This window comes from Aspergillus stella-maris, assembly GCF_047715825.1.
Source record: "Aspergillus stella-maris strain CBS 113639 unplaced genomic scaffold BDV14scaffold_41, whole genome shotgun sequence".
NCBI lineage: Eukaryota > Fungi > Ascomycota > Eurotiomycetes > Eurotiales > Aspergillaceae > Aspergillus > Aspergillus stella-maris.
In genome coordinates, this window is record NW_027396835.1 from 255,978 (window position 1) to 272,745 (window position 16,768).

At 51.3% G+C, this 16,768-nt stretch overlaps 7 protein-coding genes across 7 annotated transcripts; 3 read left to right on the forward strand and 4 right to left on the reverse strand.

The window, feature by feature from the left end:
* Nucleotides 1-87: 87 nt before the first annotated feature.
* BDV14DRAFT_90588 (putative kinesin family protein (KinA)) lies at nucleotides 88-2,926 on the reverse strand. Its single transcript, XM_073777830.1, has 2 exons — nucleotides 437-2,926; nucleotides 88-377 (listed from the first exon to the last, which is right to left on the reverse strand). Exons 1-2 carry the CDS (start codon nucleotides 2,815-2,817, stop codon nucleotides 158-160), a joined length of 2,601 nt encoding a protein of 866 aa, XP_073626452.1. The 5' UTR covers nucleotides 2,818-2,926; the 3' UTR covers nucleotides 88-157.
* Nucleotides 2,927-3,694: 768 nt separating this feature from the next.
* Nucleotides 3,695-4,978, reverse strand: ubc2 (E2 ubiquitin-conjugating protein RAD6). The gene is made up of 4 exons (XM_073769280.1): nucleotides 4,698-4,978; nucleotides 4,482-4,546; nucleotides 4,202-4,426; nucleotides 3,695-4,121 (listed from the first exon to the last, which is right to left on the reverse strand). The coding sequence occupies exons 1-4, from the start codon at nucleotides 4,737-4,739 to the stop codon at nucleotides 3,998-4,000; spliced, it is 456 nt and encodes a 151-aa protein (XP_073626453.1). The 5' UTR covers nucleotides 4,740-4,978; the 3' UTR covers nucleotides 3,695-3,997.
* Nucleotides 4,979-5,103: 125 nt separating this feature from the next.
* BDV14DRAFT_90611 (uncharacterized protein) lies at nucleotides 5,104-7,631 on the forward strand. Its single transcript, XM_073777832.1, has 3 exons — nucleotides 5,104-5,345; nucleotides 5,400-6,374; nucleotides 6,435-7,631. The coding sequence occupies exons 1-3, from the start codon at nucleotides 5,238-5,240 to the stop codon at nucleotides 7,536-7,538; spliced, it is 2,187 nt and encodes a 728-aa protein (XP_073626454.1). The 5' UTR covers nucleotides 5,104-5,237; the 3' UTR covers nucleotides 7,539-7,631.
* BDV14DRAFT_90625 (chitobiosyldiphosphodolichol beta-1,4 mannosyltransferase) lies at nucleotides 7,632-9,451 on the reverse strand. The gene is made up of 3 exons (XM_073777833.1): nucleotides 8,971-9,451; nucleotides 8,722-8,918; nucleotides 7,632-8,666 (listed from the first exon to the last, which is right to left on the reverse strand). The coding sequence occupies exons 1-3, from the start codon at nucleotides 9,206-9,208 to the stop codon at nucleotides 7,725-7,727; spliced, it is 1,377 nt and encodes a 458-aa protein (XP_073626455.1). The 5' UTR covers nucleotides 9,209-9,451; the 3' UTR covers nucleotides 7,632-7,724.
* Nucleotides 9,452-9,486: 35 nt separating this feature from the next.
* BDV14DRAFT_90606 (metal cation transporter MSC2) lies at nucleotides 9,487-12,720 on the forward strand. The gene is made up of 4 exons (XM_073777831.1): nucleotides 9,487-10,128; nucleotides 10,173-11,243; nucleotides 11,295-11,513; nucleotides 11,563-12,720. The coding sequence occupies exons 1-4, from the start codon at nucleotides 9,764-9,766 to the stop codon at nucleotides 12,491-12,493; spliced, it is 2,586 nt and encodes an 861-aa protein (XP_073626456.1). The 5' UTR covers nucleotides 9,487-9,763; the 3' UTR covers nucleotides 12,494-12,720.
* Nucleotides 12,721-13,505: 785 nt separating this feature from the next.
* On the forward strand, nucleotides 13,506-14,732 carry BDV14DRAFT_201903 (fatty acyl-CoA reductase; the record flags this gene model as incomplete). Its single annotated transcript, XM_073773874.1, has 1 exon — nucleotides 13,506-14,732. One exon carries the CDS (start codon nucleotides 13,506-13,508, stop codon nucleotides 14,730-14,732), a length of 1,227 nt encoding a protein of 408 aa, XP_073626457.1.
* Nucleotides 14,733-14,882: 150 nt separating this feature from the next.
* Nucleotides 14,883-16,322, reverse strand: BDV14DRAFT_176653 (Zn(II)2Cys6 transcription factor domain-containing protein). The gene is made up of 2 exons (XM_073769281.1): nucleotides 16,173-16,322; nucleotides 14,883-16,115 (listed from the first exon to the last, which is right to left on the reverse strand). Exons 1-2 carry the CDS (start codon nucleotides 16,239-16,241, stop codon nucleotides 14,967-14,969), a joined length of 1,218 nt encoding a protein of 405 aa, XP_073626458.1. The 5' UTR covers nucleotides 16,242-16,322; the 3' UTR covers nucleotides 14,883-14,966.
* Nucleotides 16,323-16,768: the final 446 nt, after the last annotated feature.

The following is a 16,768-nucleotide window of genomic DNA, read 5'->3' on the forward strand; positions in this document are numbered from 1 at the left end:
TAAGAACTGCAAGGTAAGAACGTATAGAAAAAGGAGAGAACATCATAAGCATTTCCACTCCAGTCCAATTGACCATGAGGCTAAACGACATCATCGACCCATCTAAATATCTGCAGGAAAAGGATAAAAAAGATAGCAGAAGAGGAAAAGTCGTGGATCATCGTCTATCAAAAAACCAGCTTGTGCGCTTCCCCGTGTCCTGGCTCTGCACGGCCGCAACGGGCTCGTTGCCCCCGCCGCCACCACGGAGCGGCTTCGCGATGCGGCTGCCGGTGAAGCTGAATCCGCCGTTGCTGTCCATGCTGGGGAGGCCTTTCGTCGAGCCTTGCTTGGCGGCCTCCAGGCGCTCTTTGACGGCTGTGAGTTGGGCTTCAAAGCTGTTGGGGGTTAGCATGCCATATTACCAGAGAAAAATGTTGGAGTGAAGGGGACATACCGGTGGTTCGCTTGGGTGAGTTTCTCCTGGCTCTCCTGGAGCAGGGCTTCCAAGCTTGCTATCCGCTCGTTCCTGGCAATGAGCTTGCGCTCGGCGATGGCGACTTCCTTCTTGAGGCTGCTGTTTTGCTCGACGAGTTGCCTCTGGACGTGGGTGAGTTGCTCGAGGTTGCGTTCGAGGAACGCCATCTTCTTCTGCTGGGCTCGGTTGTTCGACGAGCGGAGCACGTTGTTGTACTGCTCGCGAGCGTCATCGAGGGAAATTTCAAGCTCAACCACCCGCTCACAACGATTCTGTAGGTCGCGCATCAAGGACTTCTTCATTGCGTCAAACTCGGCAATTTGCTGCTGCAGGCTTTTGCTGACAGCGCCGTTGGTTGTTCCTCGTGACTGGGAATCCGCAAGGGAGGACTGTAGCTTCGTGAGTTCCTCGTCCTTGCGTGTCAGTTCCTGCTGCAATTCCGAGGCAGCTGCCAACTCGGCCTCCTTCTTGGTCATATAGACCTTCTCTAATCGTTCCTTGATCTCTGCCAGATCTTCCTCTCCCAAGTTGCGGGCCAGAAGGCCCTCATAATCCTGCTCGAGATTAGCCAGCTTCTGCTCGAGTTCCACTCTGCGGCTGTCCTGCAGCACGTTCAGTTCGCTCCGGTCGTTCATCGTCAGCTCTGCCTGGCGAATGAACCCTTGCGTCTCCACCAAGCTAGCTCGGAGTTCTAGAAGGTCATCTGGAGCAATGACCTCGCCAGTTTCGCTGACCTGATGCAAGGCATCCACGCGTTGGATAAGGCTTTGAAGTTTCCGCTCGTTGTCGGAAAAGACCTCACCGCCGAGGTCAAAGCCGGCCATCATCTTGGCCATCTTCTCAGCCTTCTTCTTCTCCTTCTCGTCGAGGGCTGCGGTGGTTTCCTTGGCCTTCATCCTGACGTCAAGAAGTTGCTGCTTCACTTCGTCCAACTCCGCAGTTAATTCCGAGTTGGCCTCACGGAGGCTGTCCATGGTAATGGCGGCTTCCTTGCTTTCGTAGGATACCTTTTCGAGATTCATCCGAAGCTCATTGACCTCGGTATTGAGCTTGTCGTTATCCTTGCCGGAGCGTGCAGAGTTCTCCTTAAGACTTCTCAGCTCCTCCCTTGCCTCACGCAAGCCCCTTTCAACATTGGCGATGTGAGATTCCTTTTCAGCAACCTGATCCTGGAGTTCATTCTCGCGGCGGAGAAATTCCTCCCTCTCGTCTTTCTCGAGGACGATGCTGGGTGTGCTCGAGCGATCACCTAGACGAGAATCCGGTCGAGGAGTCTCAGACCGGGAGACGTCTTGCAGACGGGAAGGCGTACTTGGTCGTGGTGCACGAGCCTCGGCCTTTGCGGCGCCAACGGCTTCCGCACCTCTGGCCGGTGTCCATCTGTCCTTGGGGACCGGCTCACCACTTCGCCACGATGTGACTTCGCTCTCCAAGGCGGAAATATAGGTCTCGAAGTTGGTGACCTGACTCTGAGCTCTGCGAAGCAGCTGCTTCAGCTCTGAAGGACTCAATTCGGCGTTGACCTTTGCCTTGTTCTTAATAGCCTTAGCTCGTACACCGAACCGGAGGGTCGAAACTGTTTCAGCATCGTTGTAGCTGCTGGGCGAGCAGTTAATGATCAAAGTGGTCCGCGAGTTACCACCCAAGGATTCTTGCAAGATTCGTGTAAGCTTAGAGTCACGGTACGGGATGTGGGTCGATTTCCCGTCCGTGAGGGCATTGATGACCATTCCCAGAGCACTCAAACTCTTGTTGATCTTCTTCGCTTCTTCGAGAGTCTGACCGCTAGCACCCGTCTTACCGACCTTTTCACTACCAGCCAAGTCGACCAAGAACAGCTGACCACTTTTTGCGGAGCCCGTCTCCAAGTTCTTCTGCGTAACCGTGATGACGAAAATCGAATGTGATCGGGATGATTCCTGGTTCATATTGGTCGCGGCAACAGCTCTTGAGTTTCCACCACGTCGCATGACTTCGTAGACTTCCTGCACACTGGAGACGTAAACTTCGAGAAGACCCTTGACGTAAACACCCCTCGACTTCTCCTCGTGCACCGGCAGGTTGTCGTTTTGCGGAACCAAAAGATCACGAATACGCTCCATATAAATTTCCATATAACTGACCCGCACGGTATATTCGATGTTGCTCGGGCTCGTGAGAATGCTGGCGAAAATCTGCTCCACGATACGCGGGATGATACCCTTGCCGATTTCATCGTCGATGTCCGATCCCATCATAGTATACGATTTACCGGCACCGGTCTGACCATACGCGAAGACGGTTCCGTTATATCCGTTTAAAATGTCATCGACGGTAGGCGCAATCGAGAAGTTGAAGACATCGTTCTGCTTGGAGTCCATCGGAAAGACGCGGTCGAAGGTGAAGGAGCCGGAGGCTTCCTTTGACTGTCACGAGCTCAGCATGTCTCCGGACCAGAGACTCATGATCATTATTGAAGCCGGGGACTACTCACGTCGAGCGAACATGTCTCCTCATTTTCAAACTTGACAATCGGCTGTCCTCCGGAGCCAAGTTCGACCTTGTTTTGAGGACGGAATCTCGCAACCACTGCATAGAGTTAGTTACGAGAAGTTATAATAAGTCGATAGTGATCGGTATCGGAGGAACGCACCCTTAATGGTGTTGGAGGGGTTGGAGCTGGACCTGTCATTCCCCGGATCTATCAGTTCACGTTCACGATAACGGTGCGGTGAAGCGGGCAAGAACTCACGCCATATTTCGCACCGCCCTGAAGGCAAAGAGTTTAAAGGAGGTATTCAGGGACACGCGAGGCCCCGATAGCAGGGGAGTAAACTGTTGACTTCGTTCAGACAGACAGGGGACGGCGAGAGAGTAGCTGTTTGGAAACTGGATTGGTGGGCGGGCGTTGTTTGGGTCAGGGGTCCACGTGCCGACCGAACAATATGCAATGCGGGCGCGGCAGGAACACCTGGAGGGGAGGGCAAGATAGTCAAAGAAGAAGCCCGAGAGAGTCAGGAGGAGGGAAGGACTCAATTCGGGGGTGTTGACGGGCGGGAAGGCCACATGCGTGGAGAAAAACGGTGGTGGTGAACGGTGTGGTCGACGAGGCGGTTTCGACACCCGTTAGACACGGTCTTGGCGCCCCTCCACCCGCATCACGTACGCGACCCTACGCAATAAAGAATGCTGCAGAACTCCACATGACAGCTCCTGTTCATGTACTCCAGATTACAAAGCTACAGGGTAGATGAGAATGTTCGGAATTGTATATATGATATAACATGACATATAACAAATGGGGAATTTTATGCATTATGCAGACAACAACAAAACATACTAACAAATCATGCGGCTATCCATAAAGACCGAAAACATCATAACCAGGCGCCAGAACCCCACGCCATGCATATCATCAACGAGTGGGTAGCCTCCCGACCTAGTAGCAGCGTGGTGGATATACTCAGGGCTCAGCTGGAACCGCAATGGCTCCATTCCCATGGCTCGGCCGAAAGTCTGGAGCGCATATTGTATGTCCCAGAGGCTCCCACTCAAACTGACTTATTCTTCCCAGCTCTTCTCAACAGTCTCGCGTACGCGCTTAACGTACTCTTTGCGGTTATCCTTGTACAGGTTCGACGCTTCGACATTCGCCGGCGATGATGTGTTCGGGTCGTTTAGTAAACTATGAGCAAGAGACCAATTAGAACCCAGTTTATTTTCATGAAGTGGTGAATAACGCAATGCATCGCTGTATATGCTTACCTCTGGATACTAGTGAGAATGGCCGCCACGTCATAAGTCGGGCTCCACCGGTTCTGCAAGATATCAAGGCAAAGCTCTCCGGTGCCGTAGACATTGGGATGGAACATCTGGCTGATGAACTTGACCCCCGGAGGTTTGTTGGGGTACTGCTCTTCGAAATGCATCACGAGTCTGAATGTGCCGTCTTCGAACGGGGTGTCGGCGGGACCGATGATCACAGCATTCCTAAGAGCAACTTTATCAGCAATTATTCGGCATGCTACGAATCTTCTAAACGTACCAAGTCATTACATTATCGGCGACTGGGGAAGCGGACACTCCTGCGGGTGGATCGGTTTGCATGCGCTGGTAATAGAAGATGCCGGTTAGCTGGGTGTATTCCAACTCGGGAGTCTCGGCAAAGCTGGATAGACAGAGAACCAAATATTTCAAGAAAACCCAATGAGTTTCAAGATTCGATTGCCTAGAATCCAGGTGATGATGAAGTAGAGCATACCTTGAAGTCACGCATGAGACGGCGGCGTGCGGAGGTGGACATAGTGGCGGGGAGTCACAAAAGATCCAAGAATGCGGGCAATAGTCTGACGGAGGAGTATTGGTATTAATATATACTTCGTAGCAGGGACTGATACAACGCTGATCCAACAGAGGAAACCGCGATGTCACAAGTGGGAGAGCCGGGCTGGTGAATGAGTAGAGAGAAGAGCACGAGGGACGGTCTGATAGCGGGACTCGGGAGGGGACCGCTTTTAAGGCCGATATTGATGCCTCATTCACTCCCGTCCATGCCCGCCGTTGCCTCATTGTTTCTCTAACTAAATGGAGAAATAATTATCACGTGATTATTTATCCCACTAACCAAAAACAGCCGGGATGCAACAAGATGCTTTTCAATGTCCCGTGTCAATTCCATTGTCAAGCCCCTTGAAAGATATACAACGTTGAAAGTGCTATTGGAAGCCTGGTCATTGCCTCGGCCTGCTATTCCCGAAGGCCGGGAGCTGATCAGAGGCGTTACTGCGCCCTTCAACCGGTCATGATGGAATCCATCGAACTACAAGTATTCCCGTCCTCCTACCACTGCATCTCCTGGTCAGAGGACGGAGAGCTTGCACTGGCATCAGGCGAATACGTTTACATTCTCGTGAGCACATATACCCAGTATCTTGAATAGTTGTCCCCCAGCTAACATCCACAGACACCCAAACCACCCTCAAAGTCATCCGCCAATGGGACATCACCTCCCCTCTCAAGCAAAGACTGGCACAGAACCCGCTTCAAAGCCAACGTCTTCACGATCAACGAATGGCCCATCATGTTCCCCCAAACAAGGAACCACTTCTCAGTCGGCGCAGAGCAATCCATGAGTCATGCCGTGGAGCTTGCCTGGTCACCGCCGGGTCTAACAAAGTACAGGCGGAGTGTACTTGCCGTATTAACGACAAATATGCTTCTCTCGATCTATGCTTTGTCCAGCACATCCGGAAAGTGGACGCGCATCGCAGTTGTCAACAAGATACTGGAAGAGTACTTCCGCGAGAGCATAGAAAGCGATACGCTTGGCGAGCGAAATTCGAATCTCTTCAGAAGGGATCTAGAAGATAAATCTGCACGACTGCGCAAGACAAATGTACGCTCTTTTACATGGACGCCAGCCTTCAAGGTTCCAGCGGTAGACCGAAGGTATCCGGGACCCGAAAGCCGATGGGGAATTCCATTGCTCGCTGTAACGAACGAGGATAAGGAGATGGTATTTCTGAAGATCCAGACGGCAAAAACCGAGCAGCAATCTACTGGTGAGGCACTGAGCATCGAGGCAGTGGCTACTATCCCTCTCCCGCCAGTGACGGGCTACGACCAAGTTATTCGACCGGGGTCCCTTTTCGCCTCTGCTGTTCGAGCCCAAATCTGCACGCTCTCTCTAGCAAGCGGGCCATGGCTATACGACGAGGAAGAACAGGATAAGGGCGATTCTACATTTGCAGAACTCAATGTAGCCGCTATACAAGGAAAAAAGCTTCGGATTGTGAAGCTGGGCGTCGCTCTGGAACCTCAAACAGAGGAGTCACAGCCGCCATACAAATTTATCTTCCATGCAGTTGAAAACACTACTCTTGATACTACGCGCATCGATGACCACGCGCTTACTGGTCCGATACGCTGGACGCATGAGGTAGGCTATTTTCACCGGGTAACCCGAATATCTATTTAGTCCGCCCTAACTTCCTTCTAGATGGCGTCAGGGAGTGTCTCTATGGCGATCGGCGCAGTGGCAGGCCTAGTTGTCCTAAATATACCGGAGTACACATACAGAGGATACGCCGTGCGAGATACTAATGCGTCTGCACAATTCTATCCAATCAAGGCTGATTCAACGAACGACATAAGCTCGACCAAGGCAGCACACATGGAGAGGATAAGCGGTACGCCATCAGACAGAATGTCAATTAAGGATCTGGCTAATAATAATTTAATAGGAATGGCAATCGGGACCGATCCTGAATCCAAGACACCAATCATATATTTTGCCTCAGCTGGCGGCTACGCAGCAACAAAGGCACTGAATGACACAGTCGCACCATCTTCAGTGCCGTGGAATGCCCAGGCAGAGGACCTCAGGGACAGATTCGACATCGACCGGGACCTTGGAGGGTTGGCTGTCTCAAGAGTCTGGGGCGTCACATCAGTTCAGGGTTTGGTCGCGGCAGTCGTGACCCAACATCCTGGTGATATAATTGAGTACCGGACCAATGCGGAGGATCGACTAGCCATCATCTTCTCTACTGTCAATGAACAGGGCGGGAATCTTAAGCAGGTTTCTTTCCTTCGCGAGACCTCGACCGGCTCAATTGAATTACAAAATGAGCGGCGTGATGTCGTGCTACAGTATATACTTGGGGACCGCGCTGGTACCAAGACTAAGCTGTCTCCCAAGGTCCTCTATGCTGCAGCTTGCTGTGCAATCGTGCAGTCACAAGATGCCAAGCTAATTAAGAAGGCCAAAAACGTGTTAGAAGTTCTCGCGGCGATGAACCAGGTCGATTTGAGGGAGGAGATTGCAAAGTGCTCTGAGCCCGGTAGTAGCATCGAGCCAAAATCCACAGGGGCCTTGGATGGGAATGGTGGAGAGATCTTTGAAAGATGTGAAGTCTGCGACACTGGTATTGCCTGGTATTCGGCCCATGAAGCACAGTGCGTGACGGGCCATGTTTTTGGTATGCCACTGGAGTCATGTCTAGACGAAGATGACCTCGCTAACGGCGCAACTAGTGCGATGCAATCTGACCTTCTTGGCCATCCAAGAGCCGGGTATCTCCAAATTCTGCTCCAAATGTGAGAAGGAGTATCTTGACGAGGACATGGTTTGCCAGGCGGGGCAAATAGACATTCAGCAAACTTGCAAGTATCTGACAGAGGTCTTCGACACCTGCGTATATTGCGACGGGAAGTTCCGGTCATGATTGATTCCACTTGCGACTGGAGAGAATCGTCGTCTTCTAGGCCGGTGCATATTGTTGCGTGATCACACAAGTTCAAAGAGCTTTCCAGCGACAGGGCCCCACTCATCATCCCAGCGATATGAGCTTGCATCTCGCGCCCCCTCACGAAGCTTTTCCAGCTTGGTTGAAGCCCCCAGGAGTTCAACTAGGTGCTGTGCGAGCTCGCCAGAGCTCCCAAAGCCTTTGCCATTTACACCTTCTGTGACCAATTCAGGCCATGCCTCGAACTTGCTCCATCCGACCACGGGCAGACCAGATCCAAACATGTCAACAATCTTCATCGGTAGATCAACACCACTGCTGCTGGTGTGTAGGCTAACACCTAGCGAAGCAGAAGCCAGCAATCGTGCGTAATCGTCTGTGCTCAACCAGGCGGTGCGTATGATGACGTTCTTCAATTTGCCATCTTTCCGTAGGTTAGATATCCGCTCAACATACATATCACGCTGAGGTCCTTTTCCAGTGATGATGGCAAGGACCGCCGGTAGCTGCGGTTGAGATGTGGACACTTCTGAGTATTGACATAGAGCGTCGATGAGAATCGAAAAATCTTCGTCTGGCGTCCAAGACGTTGAACTGACAATGACCTTGGCGGTTCCCTTCTCTATCTGATCGTGCAGAGGCGCCGCCTCCGGCAAGGACAAGAGGAAACCATCGCGTTCTTGTCCGTCCAGAATCGGCTGAAAGTGGCTTACCGGGCGATCATGCAAGGGCAAGATAGGCGCTTGAAGCTTGAATTCCTTTTTCAGGACCGACGCCATGGCCTTGGTTACACAGAAATGCGCCACAGCAGACCTGCAGAAGACATTCTCGTACCACTTGGAAACTTTAACCAGCGGATGGTTATTCCCAAGCTTCAATTTCAGTATAGTGTATCCGAAGTTGTGCCAGTCGATGACCAGTCTGGTTTGCCGGAAGAAACATACGAGCGATGCTATCGCTAAAGTTGGGATTGATGGCGGATTCTGTGACGTGGTCCATTAGACAACTCCAGAGAATGCAGATGGCCGAGCTACGAACCTGGACGAGAAGCCATTTGACAGGTTTCGTGCGATACGCCAAGACCCACCACACAGATATAACCTGGAAAAGCACCTTCAATGGCCCAAAGAGCAAGAAGAGAAGCTTATTGCTTGTTTGTAGGGCAGGAGGATGCGGAGGAATCGGGACAATCGAGATTCTCGGATGGGCTGCGATATCAGGATGGACTTCCGACTCTAGATCACTGTGCGTTAGTATGATATGGCGCAAAATGCACAATGTGCTTACCGTGGTACCCAATGACTTCGACCTGGCCACCGCCGCGAGCAATGCTCAATGCGTGGTATTGCATGCGGGGGCTGCGGCCGATATCTCCGAGCACAAGAACCTGCGCGGTTGTTTTTGGCTCATCAGATGCATTGTTGTTCTCACAACGCTTGGGTTCATACTGCGATGGGAGCATAAATATAAACAGTGTCACAACCGTGGAGATATAGAAGGCGACTTCGACGACGTAATCAATCATGATGAGGGACGAGCGCAAGTTAGTGTGGGGAAATGTTCAAGTCGCTTCTCGAGCATCGTAGGGTGGGAGCTAGTATGAAAGGTCGGATTAAGCTGTGACAAGCTTTGAGCGACTGTTTCCGCCACCAGCAGTTGGGATTGAAATGAGAGCTGAGGGTTGTCAAGCTCACTAACGTGGCAGAGTGTTAAAGTTGACAGTTGCAGCTTCCTGGAGCGATAACGCGCGGCGATCACGTGGCAGGTCGTTATCGCGGCGCCAGCGATCCATCAACTCAATCCACCGTACAAGTTACAGGACCTTCGTCGATTCCCCACTGCTTGAACTTGTTCAGATCGCTGCTCATCGCGAGTCTGTCCTTCTTTCCCACGCTATGCTGCTCTGTTCCATTCAATCGCTCGGAAGGTCGTTGTTCTTGGCCTCCTAAAGCTCCTTCATCGCCCCCGTCTCGGCCGCTCCGATCGTCAAACTACGTACTTGGCCTCGCCTCCTATTGCCCACCCCGCCGTTCAATTCCTCTACGAACAGCCATCGCGCATCTTCGTCTGGCTGTATACAATGTTGGCGGTGGATAACATGTCCTCTGGCGAAGCAATTCCTTCTCTTTCGCCCGGACATGGCATTGGTCATTCCAGGGGTCGTGGCCATTCCCGCCGCTCGACGCCGCTGTCCCAGTCGATCTCCTATGCGCTACCAGCAGCACAACAACAATCCCAGCAATCGTTTCCAGATGCGAATGGCTTAAACGGTCACTCGGAAAGTCCAAAACTTTCAGGTCATCATTCGCACTCGCACTCGCACTCGCACTCGCACTCCCATTCACACTCTCATGCTTCCATCGACCATGGCCATGCTGAGCTCCCGTCTGTTGCGCACGTCCATAAAAGACTTGGTATCCAAGCGGAAACAGCGCCAAAGCAACAGTAAGTATCGCCTCGCATATTGTGTACTTTTCTGACATCATTAGGGATGAGATAACTGCAGGATTTATGATTGCGCTGCCTTGGATTGCCCTGTCGTGGTTCTATGAACATTACGCGCAATGGACATTACCCGAACCCGACTCGTCCTCATCTATTGGGAATCTTGATGGAGTTTTCTCTCGGACACTTGGATTGACGGCCGCAACATTAGTTCTGTATGGAGGGTATGACTTGGCCCGCGCAAACCAACGGAGTGGAATTGACTCCGCCGTGAAGATTTCCAACTCGGATCCCAATACGGCGGTTGTTGCGCTCACGCAAATATGCTCTCTTGCTTTACCGATCTATGCGGCACTCAAGACAGGTGGCTTTCTTGTCGCTTTTGCCCTGGCCATCGCTCTAGGCTCGGGGCTGCCAACTTTTCTTCGCGGTCCTACTTCTAGCGCAAAGGGAAAGCCGACCCTCAAGAAGCTGGGCGCCGCTCTGATACCAACGGTCCTAGTGCTGAGCTACTTTGGCATGAATGCATCATGGGATAATGCACCGTTTCTGGGGTACATTGCACTAGCTGCTTCGGCCTTTCTTATCCGCCCACCCTTTCCAGCAGGCGAGTCGGCGCAGTCACTCGCAAAGCCAGAAGTTTCTCCGCGTGACCCCACGATTGCCGCTCTATCAGGTCTCGGCTTAGGGCTTCTGACTCTTATTATGAGCAGGAGCTTCTCTATCGGTGTTTCTGATATTGTATACTTATTGGCAGTTGCAGGCCCCTTGGCCACATGCCTGACATATTTGGACTCCTCTGCTATGTATTCTCCGCGCAAGTTTGGTGTCGCTGTTGCAACCGGGAGTGCCACCTTACTTTGCTCACCCCCTGCGAGGGACGACATTTATATTGTCTATATCATTCGATTTTTGTTAGCGGCGGCGTCATTCTTTGCCGCCAGGTTCGATGATAAACGCTCGGGTTCTGACGATCATTCTCATCATCACCATCATGCGCATGCTACGGAGGCATCGCAGGCATCGAAAATCATTATCCGCTACAGCGAACCTTACCCGTTGTTGTACAGTATACTCAAGGAACGCGACTCGCGCCGCATCTTCTATTTCATGACGTATGTCTTTTACCATAACCTCAACTCCTGCCAATTGCTAATGGTTTTCAGTCTTAACTTTGGATTTATGTTGGTTCAGTTGTCTTACGGTTTCGCGACTGGCTCATTGGGACTGCTCAGTGACAGCATTCATATGTTTTTCGATTGCTTGGCGCTCGTAGTCGGACTGTGCGCAGCTGTTATGAGCAAGTGGCCTCCGAGCGCTAGATTCCCTTACGGCTATGGCAAAGTTGACACGCTTTCCGGATTCGCCAATGGGATATTCCTCATGTAAGGTCAACGATCAATTGTTCTCTAGATTACATCTAACTCCATATAGGATCATCAGCGTGGAGATCATTTACGAGGCGGTGGAGCGACTTTCTTCAGGAAGCCAAATGCACCGTCTCGGAGAACTCCTAGCGGTCAGCGTAGCAGGTCTCCTCGTAAACCTCGTCGGAATAATGGCCTTCGATCACGGACATGCCCATCATGGCCATGACCACGGCCACGGCCACTCGCACGGAAACGAGAACATGCACGGCATATTCCTACACATCCTAGCGGATACCCTCGGCTCCGTCGCCGTCGTCATCTCAACCATCCTAGTCCACTACACAGGCTGGTCAGGATACGACCCTATCGCCTCGTGCATGATTGCAATCCTGATTTTCGCGTCGGCCGTGCCGCTCGTTAGTAGTACGGCTAAGAGTCTGCTGCTCACCCTACCTGCAGATGTGGAGTACAATGTTCGTGAAACGCTTGCTGGAGTTAGTACGCTGCGCGGTGTGGTTGGATACACGGTTCCTAAGTTCTGGTTGGATGATACGGAGGCGAAGTCCTCGGGGCATGACCATGGACATGGACACGACCACGGACACGACCACGGGCATTCTCATAGCCATTCCCATGCTCATGACCACTCTCACTCTCACTCTTACGACCATGATCATGATCATGACCACGGACATTCTCACGCCCATTCTCATGACCATTCGCACTCTCACGACGATCACGACCACGACCACGACCATTCTCACTCTCACAACCCGCCAGTCCTCGGCGTAATCCACGTCACCGCTTCCCGCGCTGCAGACCTCGAAGACGTCCGCCAACGAACAGTCGACTTCCTCAAAGAAAAGGGCATGGATATCGTTGTGCAAGTTGAAAGAGAAGGTGAGGGGCGGTGCTGGTGTGGTGGGGGTCCTACAGTCGGAGGTCTAGGGAATGGAGGTAGTATCAGTGTGAGTGGGAATTTGAAGGCGTCTTAGATTTTCGTCGTTTTGTTTTGCCTATCACACATACATACATACATAGTTAAATGCTATCTGAGATGGACATTTGGGGTTTGGGTGGGGGTTAATGTTTACATAGGTGTTTGTTGGACTTGTACTTATTCTAGTCACTGAATTGAAATGACATAAAGAGTCTCCGTTGGCTTTTCATTTGCTGTGTCTTCTACAAGTAATTTGATGTAGACAGATAGACATATATACCGAAGTCATCACGAAAGATGGAGCAAGTATAATAGACCATCGACGACCGGAAAGAGCCGACATTAAGTTGCGGAGTATTATGTACAACTAATGTCTGTACCACCAGTTCGTCAAGACCCTCAACGGGTCCTTTAATGTCGGGGAATTTGCCGCGCTGTGCTGGTTGTTCGAGTCGAGGGGACTTCGAAAGGTCTCAAGACTGCCTGCCTCGGATGTCTTCACCCTTGATTAGCGGTATGGCGGTAAAATGAGTAGAAAGGCCGATAGTGCTGAAAATATAAGTGTGCTTATGCATTGCCGAAATTCGGATCGAGTTTGAATGTATTCAGGTGCAGCATGATTGTATGGATTAATGCAGATATCCCCGGGATGTAGCGCTGGGTCCCCTTGGTCAGCACATGTGATGGTGTCAATAGGCTCCATTCCCAAATTGGCGAATGCCCCAGACCCCTTAGGGTATAACGAGCTTGTCGCCGGTATAAAAGATACATAGCTGCCTGCATGACAAGCAAACCAATGAACCGATTAAGACCCCGGACTAAACCCAAGCTGCCCACTATGTGGCGATAGATGGCTTCTAGGTTCTCCATGAGACGATTTCTGAAGTTGTACAACAGGCCTGGGCCTCGGCGACACATGGGCATAAGCTGTCTCTGTGGTGTATATACAGAGAGGCACTCGTAGATTTGGAGCTGTTTTGTTGTCTGTCTGACATACCGCTCTACGAGCCGCTTAGCGCCGAGACTGTTGCAGGTGCCTTCTCATTCATGTTTCCATGGCGCTTCCAATGTCTTCTTTGCAAGATGAAGTCAGGAAGAAGGGGTATGCGGCGGCGTTCGAATCGCACACGGTCTTGCTCACAGGAAGCACGGGGTCGCTTGGAGGGTGTCTGCTGTATAAGCTGACGTTGCAGCTCCCGACGCGGAAGATTTTCGTTCTTGTTCGCAAGTCTTCTGAGGCGGCAGTCAAAAAATGGAACAGGACCATGCCTGCTCAGACGCAAGCACTACTGGCCTCCAAGAAGATTCACTTCATCATTGGCGACATCACAAAGCCTGATCTGGGCATCGACGGTCCGGACTTGCAACGGCTGCGAAAGGAAGTAACTCTAGTCATCCACACGGCCGCCAAGATATCGCTTGATTCGGATGTCATAGACGCGCTCGAGAACAACTGTTTTCCGTCGCTGGAGCTGGCAAGGATTGCTTCATCATTCAGAAGACTCAAGCTTTTCGTCCAGCTTTCCACCGCCTATGCGAACAGCTTCCTGCCAGATGGGTATGTTGGAGAGCGTCTGTACGCGCACTCGGATACAGACTGCGAGGAAGAAATATCATCCATACTGCAGACGGGGAGGTCCCCTTACGCAGCCCGATTTTCAGCATCGTACACCTATTCCAAACATCTCATGGAGCGACTGATGTTGAAACGGTACCCAACTCTTCCGGTATTACTCGTCCGTCCGACCATTTTTGCGCCAGCTATGCGACACCCGTTTCCGCTGTACGGACCCGACGGCTCGCATCCAATGAACAACTTTGCAGACCTTCTCATTTCAGACCGGGGAGGAAAACAGACATGGCATGCAACCGAGGGCTATGAGAGCGGTGCAAATATCTTAGACGAAATTCCTGTTGACTTTGTCGCCAACGCCATCTTGCTGCATGCCATGGCAAAGACGCGTGGCGTTGTGCAAATTGGCTCCGAGTTATACGTGCAGCGAACGTTTGATGATTTCCTAGATATCGCCAGAACTCATGCGCCAGCAGGAATTCGGGAGGAGCTTCCTGAGATCACTTTCGTGCAGGACAGGAATATTGAACAATGTTTTCTAGCGCAGCTCGTGAAGGTGGCAAGTCGGAATTGGCTGTTCGATTGCGGAAGGTCGTACTGGCTGAAGCAAATGGGCGGTCCTTTAAGTTTGGTGGCGTGCGAACATGATGCCGATCGCTTGAATGCCGCGCGAATCAAGGATATATATGAGAAAAACTTGAGACGGACGGCGAAGCTTTAGCAAACGGTAGCATAGAAGTATATATGGGCTCGCTTGTCGTTGGCTTGTTGTTCTTTGTCGTTTGTACTCATCTAAGCACATAATCAATGTCATTCTGCCATTATGAATTCAGGCATATGCCTGAGGGAGCAGGAAGTAAAATCAACATACCTTGGCGATGAACGGTGTCGTCTTGTTATCACAGAATCGACACGCTTACCTTAAAATGCCAGAGCCCTCAAGAGGGCCGTATGATTATTGTGGCGTTTTGATCCCAGCACCATTTGTTAGAGTCAAACGTCCGTTGAGACCGATCTTGTGCTTAGGCCACTGTAGTACGCTCTGCCAGCGTAAATGGTAAGGCTGTAGCTGAGATAACACGTCTAGCACCAGAGCTGAACCTGAATTCCTGGCCCACCACAATTTGGTATGAAGCTTGTGAAGGAGGACACCCCAGTACATAAGAATGAGCATAGCGAGTGGCTCATGGCATCTGAACGCATAGACCAAGCCCCTGTCGGCAGCCGCAAGCCAGGCAAGAATTGATGCAATGTCCCTAGAGTTGGCGTATCTTGTGTAACAAGAACGCAGGAGTTTTACTGCCTCCATATACATCTCGTGCTGCTCCGCATTAGCCGTCTCGTCAGTCAAAGACGAGAGCTTATCCAACGCCGCTTCCGTTTCGGAATCCAGACCTGAATCTGACCGATCCCAAAAGTCATTTGTAGCTGCAAAAGGTTTCAGCTGTAGCCATCGCCGACAAATTCTCAAAATCTTGCTTACGCCCTGAAGTAATTCAGTCGCAACAACGATCTTGTCGTATGCCCCGGCATTCTCATCCGTCTCTGTGGACCGAGCGGGCAGTGCTATGCTGATGACTGTTGTGACAACAGAATGAGCAAACACGGCATCACAATTGTCAGGGCTTATGTCGTCTATGGCGTGACGGAACGGTGTTAGCGTCTGGTTATGGTAATCAAGAGCTGTGTTGATATAGGTAACAGCTGCCGAAGGATCCATGGACGACGCTATATGTAGTGAAGCGGCAGCAAGGATACCCTTCATCAAAAAGTCCTGTCTGAATGCCTTGTGGGGAACAGCAACCTGCCAGGTATAAAAGTCGGATGCGGAGTTGCAGAAGCTTTGAAAAGTTTCCGTCGAGTATTTGTGCATCAGCTCCAATCTGCGCACCTCGGCGGAGGCTGAAGGGTCGCTGATAGGAAAACTGGACCCTCGTTCATAAGGCTGATGAACGCTTGGAGATGCAATATAACCACTTCCGGAGGTGGGACTGGAGGATGTACTGCAAACGCGAGTAACGCGACGAGGCACTGGGGCTCTGGAATAGACACATTCTATTTCTCTGGAGGTGCAATTGGAACATGGTGGGCCTCCTTCATCGCACTAATGTACTGGTAAGAACCTGTGCTACAGGAACTCTGCCGGAGTAACCCAGCTTACCTTTACACGCCTTTTCTTGCATTGATCGCAACCATTCCGAGACTTCGTGTGAGTTCTCCGGGGTGGCATATCGGCAATCCACAAGTCACAACAAAGGCATGCCTCTGATGTACCGACAGGAATGTCTCAAGAGGCCAAACTCAGTAGATGACAAGGAAGAGATAAGTTGAATGCAAACAGGCAGTGACGGCCCCCAGGAAAGCTGAGCACGTGAGTCCAGGGCTTATCTTATCGCCACGTGACTAGCGTCATTGGCAGCTTGAGGCTGTGTTGTTTACTCTGCAGCTGTTCTGGAGGATTGGCCTACGAAGCGTATACGGAACAAATACATGATCTACAAGGTATATTCTGCATTGTTTGTTCTCGGAGGCTGTGCTACTGCTGCGAGAGATCGAGCTAACCACGCGCCAGTAATATCGGAGCTATGATTACGTTGCGGCCTAGATTCATTCGATCTGCAGCCGAATTGAGGCGACAGTAATTGACCCTTAACGGTTCAACGGTAACCACGCAAGAAGCCGATTGGAGTTGTGTCCATGAAAGGAACCCTTCGAGAACTGTCAAACCCTTGATCCCGGTGACGAAGAATAGCACGA

Excerpts from the sequence above, each read along its gene's own strand:
- BDV14DRAFT_90588 (XM_073777830.1), bottom strand. The coding sequence starts at position 2,817 with ATGGACTCCAAGCAGAACGATGTCTTCAACTTCTCGATTGCGCCTACC. Across the intron at positions 378-436 it reads CTCACCCAAGCGAACCACCG|CTTTGAAGCCCAACTCACAG; the intron begins GTATGTCCCCTT and ends AACCCCCAACAG.
- ubc2 (XM_073769280.1), bottom strand. The coding sequence starts at position 4,739 with ATGTCCACCTCCGCACGCCGCCGTCTCATGCGTGACTTCAAG. Across the intron at positions 4,547-4,697 it reads GTCTCATGCGTGACTTCAAG|CGCATGCAAACCGATCCACC; the intron begins GTATGCTCTACT and ends TTCTATTACCAG. Across the intron at positions 4,427-4,481 it reads GCCGATAATGTAATGACTTG|GAATGCTGTGATCATCGGTC; the intron begins GTACGTTTAGAA and ends AGTTGCTCTTAG.
- BDV14DRAFT_90611 (XM_073777832.1), top strand. The coding sequence starts at position 5,238 with ATGATGGAATCCATCGAACTACAAGTATTCCCGTCCTCCTACCACTGC. Across the intron at positions 5,346-5,399 it reads GCGAATACGTTTACATTCTC|ACACCCAAACCACCCTCAAA; the intron begins GTGAGCACATAT and ends TAACATCCACAG. Across the intron at positions 6,375-6,434 it reads CGATACGCTGGACGCATGAG|ATGGCGTCAGGGAGTGTCTC; the intron begins GTAGGCTATTTT and ends ACTTCCTTCTAG.
- BDV14DRAFT_90625 (XM_073777833.1), bottom strand. The coding sequence starts at position 9,208 with ATGATTGATTACGTCGTCGAAGTCGCCTTCTATATCTCCACGGTTGTG. Across the intron at positions 8,919-8,970 it reads CGAAGTCATTGGGTACCACG|AGTCGGAAGTCCATCCTGAT; the intron begins GTAAGCACATTG and ends ACAGTGATCTAG. Across the intron at positions 8,667-8,721 it reads TCAAATGGCTTCTCGTCCAG|AATCCGCCATCAATCCCAAC; the intron begins GTTCGTAGCTCG and ends ACCACGTCACAG.
- BDV14DRAFT_90606 (XM_073777831.1), top strand. The coding sequence starts at position 9,764 with ATGTTGGCGGTGGATAACATGTCCTCTGGCGAAGCAATTCCTTCTCTT. Across the intron at positions 10,129-10,172 it reads GAAACAGCGCCAAAGCAACA|GGATGAGATAACTGCAGGAT; the intron begins GTAAGTATCGCC and ends TGACATCATTAG. Across the intron at positions 11,514-11,562 it reads GCCAATGGGATATTCCTCAT|GATCATCAGCGTGGAGATCA; the intron begins GTAAGGTCAACG and ends AACTCCATATAG.
- BDV14DRAFT_176653 (XM_073769281.1), bottom strand. The coding sequence starts at position 16,241 with ATGCCACCCCGGAGAACTCACACGAAGTCTCGGAATGGTTGCGATCAA. Across the intron at positions 16,116-16,172 it reads GCAAGAAAAGGCGTGTAAAG|TGCGATGAAGGAGGCCCACC; the intron begins GTAAGCTGGGTT and ends CCAGTACATTAG.